A 17,703-nucleotide genomic window follows, 5' to 3' on the forward strand; every position below is an offset into this window, starting at 1 on the left:
TTTGTCATTGAATGGATATGGTTTGCCATATACACAGTTCATCCACAAGTGATATTTTAAAGATATATTTACGTTGCTACTACATCTGTAAGCTGATTATCTTCTGCTTGATATCGTCCAGAAAAGTTCAAGTATCTTTTGACTTTTAAATGAATTTGTATTATAGTATTCTTTCAATGTTCCACGAAATGCATATTTTGCCAAATGGAAGCCATTATTATTTACCTGTAATGCACCAAGCACAGTCTTGAGTTTAGATTCATGACCAGGCTTCAAGACAATCGGCTGATGAACAACTGTTTGTGTGATTGTAAGCATTCGAGTCTCCAACCTAAATAGACGACTCGAAATGTCCGCAGGAAGTTCAACAGTAGACACACGGACATCAGCTTTACAGTTTTTCTCATGTCGTCTCAAATTATTATAACGGGTAAACTGAACATGACACTCATCGCAGTGAAATTTTACACGAGATGGATTATTATTACCTTTACTACTCACGTGTCTTCGTGCATCTGCGAAAATGCGAACACATATCACAGTAGCTGCAAAGATGTCTAGTCGATGAAGACAAACATTTCAGGCTCGAACCAGATGTTGATGTTACTGCTGTTGTATCAGTTACCGGTGTACTCTTAAGCGCATCAATTAATCTGTGTTTTAGCGAAACCTTTACTTTCTGTCAAACAGCAGTACCTTTGCACATTTTCAAGTGTCTTTCTAACTTATAATTTCTTGGTAAATGCTCGCAAATTTTTTTTGCAACTAAACATTTTGCAGCAAGTATTCTTAGGACACACTCTCGTCTTGTGTCGTCGAGCATTATTGTTGTTCCAGAAAATCTTGTCACAGTAACAACATCGAAACGATGAAACATCAACTATTAAAGTCTCCTTCAATGACAAAACGTCATTAATTGAGGTTTCCTCTGCAGTCAGCGATGCAGACATTAAAGTCTCTTCTAGTAGTGAAACTATGCCTGTTGAAGTCTCCTCTAGTGTTGACAGTGGCGATGACACACATTCCATTGGTATATGCTTCGCCGTCGTAGCTGTCATTTGGGTCCCCATAGACGATGGTACAAATTCCAAATTTGGCATTAAATATGGTAAAGATGCCACCAAGTTTTCAAGAATAGCCAGTTACTGAACTTATGTGCCAGTCGAGTCAAAACTAGATTAATCTTACAGCATCGTAGCATGTAACAAACTGAGAGTTACGTCGTCCAGTCCCACATATACTCACGGTCGCTGGATAAATATGTGAGTAAAAAAAGAACCATTTAAATTAAGAAACGGATCAAAACAACAGTCACTTTTCAATTGTGTGTTTGCATGCAATACTTCCATTGTATATAAATTTAAGTCACATGGCCTTGTAGACATGTGGCCTTGTAATTTTTAACCTTCTATGTATGTTTGAATATGAATGGTTAATGTTTAATTACAATGATGTTGGGATTTATTTGATAATCTTGTTTGGAAACGACCAACACCATCGACTGTAGAATCAAGGTATTGACGAGCGGAAATATTCCACAAACATCTCTGCTTTTTGTCTCATACTTCACGATCGACTTGCATCGTACAACTGCCGAGACAAGCTTGTGAAAATTCTCTCGTAAATATTGGTGCAAATTGTGAGATTAATTTAGGGACTGACGAGTATTCCTAGTGTCAAGATATACTGCAACCTGCATGGTTTCCAAAGACAAAACGGATTCGTCCTCAAGGAAATTTACGTCACTTATGAGGACGATGGCAGGACCCCAACCCACACCTTCCAATCCCCGTACCCTTGGAAATTACAGGACAAAAAAGTAAACTCTAAAATGAATGGCTATGCAAGTATTACCATGGCTTGGGGTGCGAAGGAAGGCAAAACTCCGTACCACCAAGTGAAAAAAAAAAACTATAGAAGATTTGCTACCGAAGAATCTGGGTGGCATCATTTATGTCACTCGAAATTGAATGGCTGAGCAAGTTATGCGAAGGACTTACCGAAATTGTAGACCTGCAGACCGACTACGTCTGTCCTTCCCTGCGCAATGTATGGCGAGCAGCCACACGACATGTTTGAACGAGTTATTGCCTGTACAAATCGAAGCTAATCGGAAATGGCACTCACAATAAAATTAGAGCATATATATATATCTTTATATATATATTTCTTGTGTGCGTGTGTATGTCACTGAACTCCTCCTAGACGGCTGGACCGATTTTGATGAAATTTTTTGTGTGAGTTCACGGGGATTCGAGGATGGTTTAGATTCACAATTTGGTCCACTGGAAAATTTTTATTTAATTAATTTTTTATTTATAAATTTTTGTTGATCTTTGAATGGTTTAGGTTTACAGTATATATATGTGTGTGCGTGTTGTGTATTTATTTATGTGTTGTTGTTAATCTTTGGATGGATTTTATGAATTGTTGTTATTACATTAAAATTAAAATAGAATTCGTTATTGAGATTATTATATTATTATTTATTGAAATAACATTTTAAAGTGTAATTAAAAATATAGGTGCAAATTTGTGAGGTGCAGTATTGAAGTGAGTATTTTACATGATTTTTCGTGATTTTAATTATGTATACACGTGAATTCAATACCAATCAACTTAACCTCCAAATTTAAATTGTCAGTTCTCATTTTATTCTACATATTAAAATGTAATAAAAAATATACATTGTGCAAAATATTTAAGGTGCAGTATCAAAGTGAGTATTTAACACGATTTTTCATTACTTTTAATTATGTATAGACGTGCATTCAATAACAATCAACTTAACCTACAATTTTAAATTGTTAGTTCTCTTTTTATTCTATGCAACTTATGACGTATTGAAATCTCTTTGAAAATAAAAATATAAGTTTGTAAAATAAATTATAACATAACATTTATAGTATCTTATAGTAATTATAGTAATTTCAGTTCGACCCGGCACATGACGCTGCGATTAGATTCAGGGAAATTTCCTGTATATTTTCGAATTTAAAACGTTTGAACAGAACAATGTCGGTAGGGTCCGCTTATATATATATATATATATATATATATATATATATATATATATATATATACATATATATAAATTACGTGTAATTTGTTTGTGTCTTCAGTTGTCGTCTAACATGCAAGAATATGTTTTAGTTTCATCATGCCCAACGTGGGGTTATTCAGTTTGGAGAAGCTGAGGACCACACCCTGATCTTGCCGGAGCACCCACTTCCAGGAGTGAAGACAAAACATCGTGGTGCCCACACCAACTTACCCGATGGCCTCAGGAACCTGCGCGGCACCACACTGCAGCATCATTGAGGGACCAAGCATCCGCTGTGCATGTTGCCATGCCCAGTTTCACTTACAATGCCTGGGGCTGGTAGAACAAATAATTGAACGAGAGGCATTTATCTACATCTGCCATCCCTGCCGACAGCAGCTGGTGGAGAAGAAGCCAACCAGATCAGAACCTCGGTGCTGCTTCGCCCCAGACTGCCCACAGACTGCCATAGTTCTCACTACCTGCCAGAGCTGCCATCGGGAGTATCACCTGTCCTGGCTTGGCTGGAAGGACACCCCACTGAAACTCGCTGAACTCTCTTTTAAGTGTGGGTTGTGTAGGCACCCACAGGAGCCACCCCGAACGACCGAAAGCAAAATATCCCCAAGACCCTTCCGAGGACAGGTCCATGTGGGCCCCATCCAGCAGCTGCGACACTGGGAACAGGCCCTGCGATCACAGGGTACTCCCCAGGCCGAATGGGTCAACCACATTGGTGGGCTACTACTGGGGGAGGCTGCTAGATGGTGGAAGAACTACGAGGGCTTATATGATACCTGCGAAGACTTCGCCTCTAGTTTTGCGAACTACTTCGGTAGTCCACAACGCTAAGTTGCGCTCACTGCCCAATTGTTCGGCCAGAAGCAAAAGGAGGGCGAAGAAATAGAAAGCTTCCTCGTCGGCAACAAGAAGCTGTTCGAGCACCTTCACACTGATTGGAATGCCAAGGAATACCTTTCTACAGTATTATAACTGGTAAGGCACACCTGCGACCATTCCTGAGACACCCACCTCCCCAAGATTGGTCCGAGCTATGCCTCCGAGCAACAGCAGTCCAGCGTGACTGCCAGGAGACCCGAAACACCTCCACAAGCAGATAAGTGCCCCTCCTATCCAGGAGAAGGAGAAGCCTTCCAGCCTCCAGGAGATCCCTAAATGCTGGTACTGTCCTGAGAGGCATTTTAATGCCCAGTCCGATGCCAGGAGCGGGGTATTCAGGACAAGAAGACATCTCCGGGAAATGCCTAAGGGGAAGGAAACTTACCTCCAGAACCTTCCCCAAGGAAGTGGAGGAACCTCAGGACCTGATTTCTACCACAGCAGCAGCAGAGGGCAGCAAGAAAGTGACGAGTATACAACACGACCACCCTCGGATTCTACCCCGCCTCTCCATACAGCTAAAGGGTCATCAGATGTACGCACTACTGGATTCCACAGTCACCATCAGCTACATAAAAGCCAGTTGGGTGCAACACACTCGAACTGCCATGACACCACAAGTACAGTATGCAAAACTGGTGCAACAAGACCTCCGTATTACACTCCAAGGCAGGACCTCCATAAAGTGCCATATCGGAGACCGAGAAGTAGTAATATCCTGCTGGGTAGCAGAGGACCTCCATGAAGACCTAATACTGGGACAAGATTGGCTGATTGAACAGAAGGCTGTTATGGATTTCGAAGCGCAGAGGATCTGTTTTGGGAAAACTCCACGCCAAACACTGTACTGGGTAACCCGGCAGGTAGCTGAAACCCCCACACCAGTACTGACCCTGGCAGATATACAACAAGGGTTTCCTGAAAACCTTAAAATACGGCTGCTGGACACTCTCCAACCATTTGAATCCGTTTTTATGCCCCATGGGAACCTGCCACGCACCAAAAGTGCATGCCATCAGATCATGCTGAAAGATGACCGCCCCATCTACTGCCGACCAGGGGCGGCATCACACCACAAACAAAAGTTGATTGCAGATCAGGTGGCAGAAATGCGAGCAGCAGATATCATAGAACCCAGCCGGTCTCCATATAACTCTCAAATTGTGATTGTGACCAAAAAGGATATGACACCACGCTTCTGCATTAACTTTCAACCATTGAATCATGCTACTGTCAGTGCAGCACCACCGGCAGTTAACATCCATGAAACCCTAAAAGACATTGGGACGGCACATGTATTCTCCACCCAGGACTTGAAATCTGGCTATTGGCAGATCCCCATGCATCCCGATTCCAAACATCTGACCAAATTCACCACACCGACAGGCGAGCGATATCAGTTTAAGGGTCATGCCCTTTGGCCTGAAGAATGCCCCTAGCACTTTTCAACAAATGATGGTGCAGGGTGTTCTGCCGGACCTCATTGGGAAGTGCTGCTTAGCCTAAATCGATGACATAATCATATTGTCCAACTCATGGCAAGAACACCTCACCCACATAGCACAAGTACTGGAGCGATGTCAACTGCATCATCTTACATGCCATTTAAACAAGTGCCACTTCGGGAAGAGACAGCTGGAGTATTTGGGCCACCTAGTGTCATCAGAAGGTAACGAAGCCAATCCAGAGAAGATACAGGCCATCATGGAAGCCGAAACCCCCAGATCTGTACGCCAAGTCCGAAAACTGCTGGGCCTCTGCAATTGGGTAAGGGAGTTTGTACCCCACTTCTCCAGTATCTGCCAACCAATCACCGACCTACTAAGCCCCCAAGTGTGCTTCCACTGGGGAGTGGAACAGAAGCAAGCCCTAGCATCTCTCCAGGAGCAATTATCACATATCACGAATCTCGGCCGACCCGATCCCACTCAACCTTTCACCCTACAAACTGATGCCAGCCAACAGGGGTTAGGTGCAGTACTATACCAGGAACCATCTCCAGGAAACCGCAAGGTTATATCATACGCCAGTGCCCAGCTATCACATGCGGAACAAAAGTACCACAGCAACCAGCTGGAGTGCTTGACCATCATGTGGGCCATCAAGCGATTTCGACCATACCTAGAAGACCAACACTTCACCCTGCGCACAGACAACAGGGCACTAACCTGGCTGGGCTCGATGAAGTATTGCAAGGCCAAACTCGCCTGCTGGGCACTAATGCTGCAGGAGTACAATTTTACCATCGAACATTGTCCCGGGAATGACAACAAGTTGGCAGTTGCCTTGTCCCGGGCCCCCTCAGGGCCACAGCTGGAAGAACATTTCAAAGATTGTGATAGGATGGTTGCGGGCACGGAACAACCCCCGACTTCAGAAAAGGAAGAGACGAGCCTTCAACAAACTGCAATTGCGGGGGAAAGTCTCTGTCAGACTATGACACAAGGCCAACAAGCAGACCCAGGAATCTGTAAGCTGGTACACCATCTGCAAGACCTATACAACATCCCACCGGCCGAGAGATCACCTGCCGATCATCAGTTCGTCAGAACCCATCACCTCCACCCAAGCGGCTTAGTAAGGTGGCCGGAGAACGGGGCCAATCCACAGCTACTCGTCCCCCAGGCCTTAAGGCGAAAAGTGTTAAGGGAATACCATGATGCAGATCTCGCGGGCCACCTAGGCATGGCCGAAACCCGGAGAGCTATACAATGGGATATACCTGGGAGGGGATTTAAAAAAATGTAGAAGAATATGTGGGGCAGTGCCACCTGTGCAACACCACCAAGGCCCACCGCCCAGCAGGGCCCAGCCGCCTACAACCACGCCAACCTAGATGGATCTGGGAAACAGTCGCAGCCGACCTTATGGGACCATACCCTAAAAGTGCTTGAGGGAACCGGTTCCTGATGGTAATTACTGACCTGTTCTCTCGATGGGTGGAAGCTTTTCCATTAAGAACTTCCAAGGCGCCAAAACTAATTACAACCCTGGAAAATAAAGTCTTCGCCCGCTGGGGGTACCCCAGATAAATCCTTATGGATAATGGAAAACAATTCTCTGGAAAACAGTGGGACGAAGCCTGTAAGCGATGGCAAGCCCAAAAATGGACCACTGTTCTGTACCACCCCCAAGGAAACCCCACAGAGCGAAGGAACCAGGAAATCAAGAAAGGACTGCGCCTAAGGCTCTGTGAGGACCACCGGCAATGGGACTCTCACCTCCCAGCCATATTGTTCTCGCTGCGGAACAGCTATAATGAACCACTGGGCTGTAGTCCCAGTCAGTTACTACTGGGACACAACATCCCACGACCCGGAGACTGGGAAATACCTGCGACCCAAATCCAACACCAGAAAGAAATCCCAGTAACCAATCCAGAACTCCAGGCAGAGGTCAGGCACCAACCAGGCCAAATACCACCAAAGAACCCAACCCACAACTCCTACGAAGGCTCTAACCTCCGAAATCGAAGTCGGGGACCACGTCAACTTGCAAACCCACCCGCTGTCATCCCGAGAGGATAACTTCTGTGCTAGCCTCGCACCTACTTGGCAGGGGCCATACCCAATAGTAGGAAAACAGGGCCAAGTTTACCACCTGAGGCTGAATGGCCAGAAAACTGTCAAGGTACACCAAAAAAAAAACTATGAAGGGCCTCCCAAGGGGGTTCCACCGGAAATGCAGAGCAGGATCTAGAACCAACCACCACCATCCCCCACCCGGAACCATCAACAGCAGGGCCTCAGGGCACCCAGCATACAACCAGTCTCACTCCAGGGAGGAAAACCAGCCCAGACCGTAGGCTACGACCCCGAGACCACCTGATGAGACCTGCACGTTATCGACTGTCCTAAGTGTAGTGCAGTGGCCAGTGTAGAGGAGTCAGGCCTGGGACTGAAGCCCAGTGTGCTGACTCCAGGCAAGTGCAATGATACCAAAAGTACTGGCTGAGGCCACAGAGGGAAGGGGGCGAATTGTCTTATCCCTTATTCTGACCTCGGCCAGTAAACCCGCCCCTTTTAGGAACAGACCCCCATCTGAAAGACATTATACATATCTCCTACCTGGCACCTCTATGGGATGTTATTGCAGCATGCGCCCATAGGTGGCGACAACCGATTTTTGAATAAACAGACTAAATAATTATTGTGCCTTTGCCGCAATGGAACTCTGGCACTAATTATTCATCATATGTATTATATAAGGGTTGTAAATATTTAGTTAATAATATGCAGTGTGCTGTGATATGATGTATAACAGTATATTATAAAGGTTTCTCACTGACCAATTTGTAAGGCTGGGAGACATAACCATCCAGCAATGTTTGACCAGACAGAGAGTTCTTACCCTTGAGCAATCTGGGTATTAAATAGTACAAGTGGTATCTGAACTCTACATTTTTTTTCCTTTAGTGTTCTTCCTGTCTCCCTCTTTCCCTCGTCGCTGGAGCGGCCTTTCGAGGATATCTCTAGCTTCCCTCCTCTCCCTGGAGCGGCCCCTTGGGGATTCTACTCTAGACTCCCTCCTCTCCAAGGAGCAGCCCCTCGGGGATTACGCTCAAGACTCCCTCCTCTCCCTGAAGCGGCCCCTCGGGGATTACGCTCTAGGCTCCTCCTTGCTCGCCTGCCCCTCCCCCTTTTTGCCATTCCCCCCCACTTCCTCATCCCCATCGACATTCCTCCCCTCCCCGACTGCCGGCCCCCCCGGAGCTTTTCATCGAGGGAGGTCTGCCCCAAGACCCTCGGCCGCAGCCCACCTCGGCCCGACTCGCCGCTCGACTACAGGAGCTCTTCGGCCGCACCTGAGCCCACCACATCTCGGGTGTTTTCACCCCCACCTGCAACACTCCCTCACCATCAGTCTCTGCCAGGGATATGTCAGTTTATTTAATTAAGCGGACTGGTTCGCCCCACGGAGAAACTTGATGCGGTGAGACCTCGTGGACATAGAGAAATGACACACACTCACTATTTATGTGTCTATGAGACATGATTTTTTTCTGCAATTTTAATTGTAATATACAAAAAGGGTATTGAAAATTGAAACAAATATGGCGACACTACAAACTGTCAGTATCTTTATTTTTTCTTACTCTCAACTTAGTTCCTTACAATAGCAAACCATAATGGCTTCTTATAATGATTATATTTTATGTCATAAAATTAAGATTTCTTTTCTTTCCTTGAGCCGATTTTGATGAAATGAAGTTTATATTTATTTCTCTACTACACTCAAGTTAACTTGAAAATCCCATTAAAATTCGTATAGTAGTTTTGTAGAACACTGCGTACAAACAGACAGTGCTTTCATGCCCCCTCTATGGTAGCGTTAAACGTTTAACGCAACCTTGTTGGAAGTCGTATTAGAAGTATAACTTCAAAAATCAATTCGATATATTGATTGTGACAAATGAAAAAAAATGCTGTACACTATTGTTACATCAAAAAAAAATTTTTAACTTGTGATACCTCAAAAGTTACAAAACATCAGGATAAGATTTATGTATGTATGATGTGCTTTAAGTATTTCGCTGATCGACCTCGAAAATAGGGCCTTACAGCTATACAGTGTATTGTACTGCACAAAATGAAATGCGGAAATAAATGTTCGACACAATTTTTCTCTTTGTTGTTTTTTTTTGTACTTTAGTAGAGTAAATATTAGGTTACGTAATAAATTTTTATTTGTAAAAATTGAGGTGTTTTATTTCTGGAACCTGTCACTTGAAAGTTATTTTTAATTAATTTATCTTATGTTGTATAAAGCATTGGTTGAACCAATAAATTACCAATTAATAAGTGATTTTTATGATTTTTGGAAATTTTTTCCGAATTTCTAGGTCAAATATTATATCTTTCCAAAATGGTAGTTAATATTTCATCATCGACTTACTGGAGGCGGATAATATATTAATTTAGAGCTGTAGCAAACCTTATGTATTCGTTACTGAGTAACGGGTGCGCCATCTAGTAACGAGTAAAGAAACGTTACACATGGCTGGATTTCGTTACTCGCATTTTTCGTATGTTTTACGCATGCGCGCGCATATTCGATGAATTTACATTACAAAGAACGATGTTTGTTTATTAAATAAAGTATAATTTGTAAATTCGTCGTCCAAGTTCTTTTACTGTTTATAAGTAAGTATTTTTACAAATTAGAAATATGTATGTTTTTGTTTTTTATTATCGCGTACTTTCACATTTTTTTGTTTTTATCTTAAAAGAGATAATATAATAAAACCGCTCTAATGATATTTTATTTTTTCTTGGTTAACAAAAAGTGTTAATTATCAAATATTGTTAATTGTTTATATTCTATTTATTATTATTTATGCGATGTCATACTGTACGTGTACGCAATACGACTCGATACGTTGCTGCAACATAACATAGCATGTTATGAGGTATCAGAAGTAACGAGTAACATAATGATACGATAGTAACGAGTACTAATTGTTATAGTATCGAATACATACGGGTACACTTTTTTTCGTTGCTTTTACACCTCTATATTAATTTAAGCCTCTTGTAGGACTTCCTACCATATTTATTGAAATTAATATTTCTTACATAAGATAATTTTTTGCATCAATCAATTATCGAACTGAGGCAAAAGAATCAATCATTATTTGAACAAAGTTTTTCTTATAAATTTAGGATTTGTTTTCGTAATTTCTAGCTTAATAACTACACAAATTCAACATGGCGGCCAAGACGACCAACAAGTTGGTGGGCACCCTGGCAATAATTTATCCCTGCACTCTAGCGAACACAAATGAAACTAATATGGTGGCATGCCCTCTAGCATATGATGCATGTATTTAAGAAATACTAGCTCTCCTGGTATCGATTACTGAGAATAATATGGTGGTATCATTCTCTAATAGATAATGTGTGTAAACTAGCCCTCCTGGTAGCAGGTATTGAAAATAATAAATATGTAAGCTTGGTCTCGAACAGGTGATGATATTTATTATTTCTTCAAATTAAATAAACCAACATAAGTGTGTTATTTTTATATACCTTTTTTAATTCTCAGTCTGGTAATTTTCTCATGTCAATGCGATTAAAGGCATATGTTTTCCAACCCAGATGTCAGAGCTGTGATGGTTCGAATCAAAGTGCGTCCAATGCATTTTGTATAAAAATTAAATTTAATATGTTGATAAGGACCACAACAATATTGTAGGTAACGGAACATCGACCTTGTGTGCAAGAGTCATAGCGATGCTGGCGCTCTCCATAAAACAAACACCATAAATAAAGATGATGGAACCCAAGATGGCCGCCTCCGGCAGAACATATAAAAACAAAATGGCTGCTGTGACAATCAAAGATGGTGGTTTCCAGTATACGAAAACAAGATGGAGAATAAGATTTCAGAATCGAAATAAGTGGCTGTGACATCAAATCCAATATGGCGGACATGTTATTAGAATTTAAGATGGCAGCCATAACAAAAATTACAACAGTATAAGATTCAAGTTGGTGTTCATATCGTAAAGTGCAGCGATTATATCATGTACTTCCAATATGGCATGCATAACGATAAGTGCAACATTAGTAAGTGGGGAGCTTGATGTTAAGATGACAGATTCATGTTGGCCGCCAGGGTCAAGGTCAAAGGTCAAATTCTTCCAAGATGGGAACTGTGATGTCACGATCCAAGATGGCTGACATCTGCTCTGCCTTCACTTTCCAACTCCATTAGCAGTAGCCCCCAAAATATACTACTCATATTTTCTCCTGGTTCCACGCAATTCTCTGTAATGGTAAGTAACTCTGATAATCATCGTTTGTATTTAAGACCGTCGTTTAGGGGAGTTGAGGTGTTTGGGATCGCACTTAGTTCGAAAGTTTTGTAATTGTTTTATGTGTGCGCAACTCCTGACAGAGAGCGATGTGGTTGCACTTCACTAAGGGTTGAATAGTTATTTGACCAGCACAGGTGGCCACAAAGTGTGGGTTGTATTGGTGTGTGTTGATTTCAAGGTATCATCCATGTGTCTAACCGCATGGCGGGAATGTCAGTATGTATGTGAGTTATGGAGGGGAGAAAAAGATAACCCTTATTTTCACGTGCAATTGGAACTGAGCGAAATTTATATACAACTGGACTTATTTAAAGTCCATTTCAATCTTGTAATAGGTGTACTTTTTTAATAATAAGTGTGCATCGTTTATTTATAAGCCTGAAACAATGAACAAAAAGACGTACCTATTTGCTATTGTTAGCATGAAAAACGAATTCGATCGTACGGAAAAGACGGAGTATTTATCATCACAAAACACAATCTACTAATATGTGTTAAATTATACTCAGCGAAAATTTATGCATTTTCATGTAAAATGTTAAGTGTAACGATACAAAAACTAAAATTTACCAATTTTTACTTTAAACTCTTTCATTATTATTTAGGAATCTTTTGACATTGCTACTCACAGAAACGTATTTAATATCCTTGAACTTTATCTTGGTAGTATTAGTTTATTTATATGCTATTTTTCACGTACACGCGAATTTTGGTGGTTGGTTTGACACTCTTGTTGCAAATTTTAAATGCAGTAAATTACACAGATTATTAAACCCATCTAATATGAGCTTATATAAATAAAATTTATTTTTCTTTAGGATAAAATTAAATTTCTAACAATTAAACAATAACCTACGCCTCGGTGATAGGTCTACCTATATTATTTCATATCACATAATTTTTATCTGTATATCAAATAGTATTACCCAAAAATGCACATACAATTGGTCCAAGCCAGTAGAGTATTTTAAATACACTCAAAAACATCCAAAAAAGTTCGGAAATGGGTAAGCTGTAACAATATTTCATCACAGTTGATAACTCAAGACGACAGCTCTGACTGGCTGAAATTTAAACCTTGTAGGAAGCTTTCCACATAAATTCGAAAACGACCGATTAAAAAACTTCAATGAAAACAGCCAGCGCTCTGCAAAATCTTATACAGATACATCCATACCTGCAGGCAAGGAAGATTTTACAAAACCTTCCAAGGAAACCTCCATGGTTGCACAGGAACTCTAGAGAGCCGGAGATCACTCACCTTGCGAGGCTTGCAGGGACCATCCAGCCAGGACCTGCAACAGTGCAACATCAGCAGGTGAAACCAGACTGCAGTCACTTCATAATCGTATCCAGTTGACATCATATTGCCCTGTTACAGGTTGTCTTGGATGATATGTTGTGCCCAGACACCACCTAGCAGGTGTTTCACCTGTGTGCTAGGCCTCAGAACATGAGACTCTCTTACTTTAGTCGTGACGCCATGTGATGAGCAGGCAGCAGGTGCAGGCGCAGACAATGTAGCCCAGGGTGTATTAGCCCCTCAGGGTGCTATTCTACTGATGAAGCCCAGAGGTGTCATAGGCAAGAGGTGTTTATTATTACTTAGAACATATTGGGTTTCCTGTCACAACCGTGTCTTATCCCTATCCGAACTGGGGCTCGTCGTTACATGTCACAGAGGCAACACACTTCTTCTGGCGAAATTCGTTGTTTCACTGGTGAGCGGGGTAAACGATAGCCAGAATAATGGGTTTCTGTACTATGCTACGTGATCAGAGACACTACAGATGTGTTTTGGTTGACATGAAATAACATGTAGCTATAGCTATGTACACACGTATACATTCGCGGAAATAATAACCCTACAAGTTATACAGAAAACACGAGCCAGGAGGCTGAGTTCATATCTAATAGCGTGTGGGCTGAGATGCTGCGGGCGGATTTTGGCCAATCCGGCATTTAAAATAATGTTTGTTTATTGGTTGCCCATGGACAACATCCCTCTCAAAGGTATAACTGCAAAATACCATGGTGGTCATCAATGGTAAAGTGAAGCCCAGGACATGACACATGCACGGGCAGTTCTTACGTAAATCTGAATCCAGATAAATATCATTAAGACAATATATAATGAAACAATAAGAGTACACGAAACTAGTCGGGCAACTAGCCACAGGCCGAAAGTGAGGTTTAACGAATTAATTATTGACGTGACATTTGATTGATAAAGAAAGGATGATGGGTCCCGCAACTCACATCTAGACTTGAAACTGGGGGTGGCATAACTGAACGAGCCACTATTGGGACGCGTTCGCTAGGGGCAGTCTTCCGCACAAACACATATCGAACTGGAGATTGTTTTAGGCTACGATGCGAAAGAAAATCATGCGCTGAATGGATTCTCTGTATTAAGGCATGAATATTTCACACTTTGACTTATGTGTAAAAAAACCTGAAAACACAGAACAGACTGGGCCGACCATAACATGGATGACAGTTGATAGTTGCTGCTTCGAGTCGCACAGAGCACGTTCTCGCACACTGTCGTCGCACATGCCCCACTGGGATGGTAACCATGTATAACGGACTGTGTAAGCAGTTGGTGACTGTCGTCAAAGTTAATGTAGATATTTTTACAAATACATAATGGAAAAACGTTAGAAAAACCTGGCCCTGCATATTGCAACTTTTTTTCTTCTTTCAGAAAACAGTTGAACTTTATAGTTAGTGTTCATATGTTGTGATTAGTGGGTATAATTCATGAACTCTCTGAATTATTATCAGAACTAAACTGTTGTCAGAAATAATTATAATATTTTAAATAATAAATATTTCTCTCTGGATATTTATTACTTGGTTGAGTATAGACTCTTTGGTTAAATTTAAATATGTCTCTGGGCGCCACCCTTATGTAGAGCCGTCAACCGACCTCTGTGAAAGATCCGGGGGGTACCTGACGGGCGCTACGGGCGTCGCGATGCTCTGGTTGTCCGGAGGGGCGCCAGGCTAGCGGACTGCTAGGCCGTTGATGTGGGGTCGTGGGTACTCTGCCCCCGCGTGCCCCGCCAGGTACACGGCTTGAATGTAACTTGAATGGTTCTACCTTGACTGTGAAGGCCGCTCGGCCGTGTGGAGGACGGGAGACTCCGGAAAATTAGTGTACACGAGTTGGTGAGAATTACCTTTAATCTAGTCCCGCTACAAAACACTCTCACCAACACTTGGCGACGTCTAGCCGTTACACTATTAACACAGAAAAAACATAACACTACGCGACACTAATGGTTACCGCGGCAGTCTCGCGGGACGCGGGTCGATGCTCGCTGGAGACGGCCAGCGCCGAAAGTTAACGGGTGCGGGGGGGGGGGGGGGGGTCGATGAGCGGGCTCCTGAGTTCGGCGAAACTCTTACGTGATTGATACGATCCGCAGCGCGGTATCACGATGAAGACGGTCGGGATAGGCCCGGTTCCGTAAAATACGCGCCGAGTCGACGTGGGCAGCGATGAATTAATTAGAGGTTTTAAATTTAAAGATTTAGTACATAGTAAAAATAATCAATGAAAGAAAACTTGGATGCTGCCCACGGACACACGTCTGTTCCCGGTGCGGAGTGGTTGGAGACTGCCGGACATGGCCGCCTCGCAAGGAAGAGAAACTTTCTCTTCTTTGTGAGTCGGCGTCAAAAAACTTATATTAATTTAATTTACTTTATTACCAGTTAAAACATGTTCCAGGTGCCCAATTAAAATGTAGCACCTGGTAATTGGGTGCTTCAGGCTTAAAAATAGTTTTTATGTATTTAATTATTTAAATTGTGACATCAAGTTGGCGACTGTAAATTTACTAACATGTTGTCCCACTGTGAATTGTTTTAGAGGGACTTCTCCTATTCCAACTTGATCATAGTCACGGGTATTTTAATTAAGGCCAGTGGCCGTGGTGACTGTTAATGAGGTTTGTTGTCTATTGGGGTCACGCCCGAGGCGTTCGCCTGACTCAATCCGGCTGGGCAAGGGGCGCACTCCGAAAACGGGATACGGTACTGGCGGTGCGGAGCACGGGCTTAAATGCCATGGTCGGTACGACGTCAGTAGTGTGGTACATAAGAGAAAAAAAGAAAGTTAAAATAATTTACACTCCTAATCCAGGGTTAGCATGAGATGGGCAACATGTAAATTAAGGTCATTAAGGAAAAACAAACATATACACTGTAAAATAATAGCAATGTAACATAGGATTAAAACAAATATTCTTTAATCAAATAAAATATATATGCTTATTGGTTGGACCAGTGGTATACCATCATGTTTTATTAGATAAATGGAGGTAGGTTGCACACATGATAAAACACAACAAACGTTCATACAATTCAAATTAATTATGTCTGTTGCTCTCAATCTAGAATCGTATATTAGTGTGAAATAAAATAATAATGTTTATTTATTATGTTCGTAATTTAAGTTAATTTTAATGTACCGCGGCTGAATTCAATGTGTAAATTGCGGTAGAGCATCGTGAGAGCTCCGTCTCATTTCACCTCTGGGTGTAGAACTAATTAAAGTGTAGATCAGGATACGTAATTGGCTTTAACAAATGTTTATCTCAATAAGTCTTTAACGTGTTCGGCGTAAAATTCAGTGTTTATATGTTCGTCGGCAATGTTACAATATGTGTATGCAGAAAACGGTTCCTTCAGGATAGCATCATGAGTCGGTATTTTACTCACGGTAATTCACTCCTAATTACACGTCATACAGGACTTGCCCTAATTAAACAATATGTAATTTATATTTAGACGACGATTTAAAACATCCTAGTAATAGGATGATCTACTTAGCTCGTAGATATTTCTGATTTTTTAGGGGATTGAAACCCGGGCCATCTAGCCAACGCCGTCATTATTCCAAGACTTTTTTTCGTTAATTCAGTAATGACGCTTATCTTAAGTAACATGGCCTCTCATTGGCCGAGACACACCGATTGTTGACTTAATTATCACATCAAAACAAAATACAGACACTTAACAATACAACTTAATATGCTAAAATGTCTTAAATTTAAAACTGGATTTTTCAACAATGAAAGTTTTGTTATGCAAATTATGTATAAAAAGTTCAATTTGCCGTTTAAGACAATTGCTCCCTAGAGGGGTCTTGCTAATTGAACTTCAAAGTCACTTGGGCTACGCCATAGAGCATGGTAGTCGTAGATATGTCCAAATACACAACAATAGAACAAAACATAAAAATGTCAACAAATAATAATAATAATTAAAAAATGTTATTTATAATAAAAACAAAACACTTTCTGTGTGTGGGACAGTTATGTAACAGCACATAATTGCCGCCCTTGATAAGTATAGTGTGTTGCAGTTTTTAAAACTTAAAACAAGACACGGTTTGCTTTTCAGTTGGAAACTCGCTGCTCGAGTTAAATAAAAAAGTTCGTTGCAAGGCAACGACTCGCGCGACACCACAAAAAACGACGAAAAGAAGGAGGGATAAAAAAACTTTGGCGCGAGAAAATACACCTGTCCCGCACCCCTCCTCCTGACTCGTGGACGATTCCCTCATTGCGCGACTCTCCGTTACATAGTTCAGACCTGCACTAGCCGTCGGTGCATTTTCGCGGGAAAACTTGCAATCTTGATGAAGTTCTCGTAGTCGTCAGCCCTGGAACTAAGTTGGATGTGTGGCACTCGGAGGACAATACTCAGTAAGTATTCGTCGCAATCACAAGGGAAATGTGAGGGAATGTACATGTCGCATAACAATGGGACTTTATCCAGGTCATCACTGTAGCAGTGGATCAGCCTCCATCCGTGGTGCTAACAGCATCCTGTGGAAGGCGGACCTGGGACCATATATCACCGGGTGGTGATTCTCCTGCCCTTTGACAGCCCTGCCGACCAAATCGGCGCGGGACGTCGGCTGACG

The 17,703-nt window shown here is 42.0% G+C and overlaps 1 protein-coding gene across 1 annotated transcript in view; it reads right to left on the minus strand.

Moving 5' to 3' along the window:
• The window catches only part of LOC134546320 (uncharacterized), a 124,965-nt gene that overhangs the window by 46,062 nt on the left and 61,200 nt on the right, over window positions 1-17,703 (minus strand). The window contains exon 4 of the mRNA XM_063389066.1: window positions 13,024-13,057. Coding sequence (XP_063245136.1) covers window positions 13,024-13,057 — 34 coding nt within the window. The remainder of the gene's footprint in view (window positions 1-13,023; window positions 13,058-17,703) is intronic.

Source organism: Bacillus rossius, chromosome 1 (assembly GCF_032445375.1).
Source record: "Bacillus rossius redtenbacheri isolate Brsri chromosome 1, Brsri_v3, whole genome shotgun sequence".
In the NCBI taxonomy this organism is placed as follows: Eukaryota; Metazoa; Arthropoda; class Insecta; order Phasmatodea; family Bacillidae; genus Bacillus; species Bacillus rossius.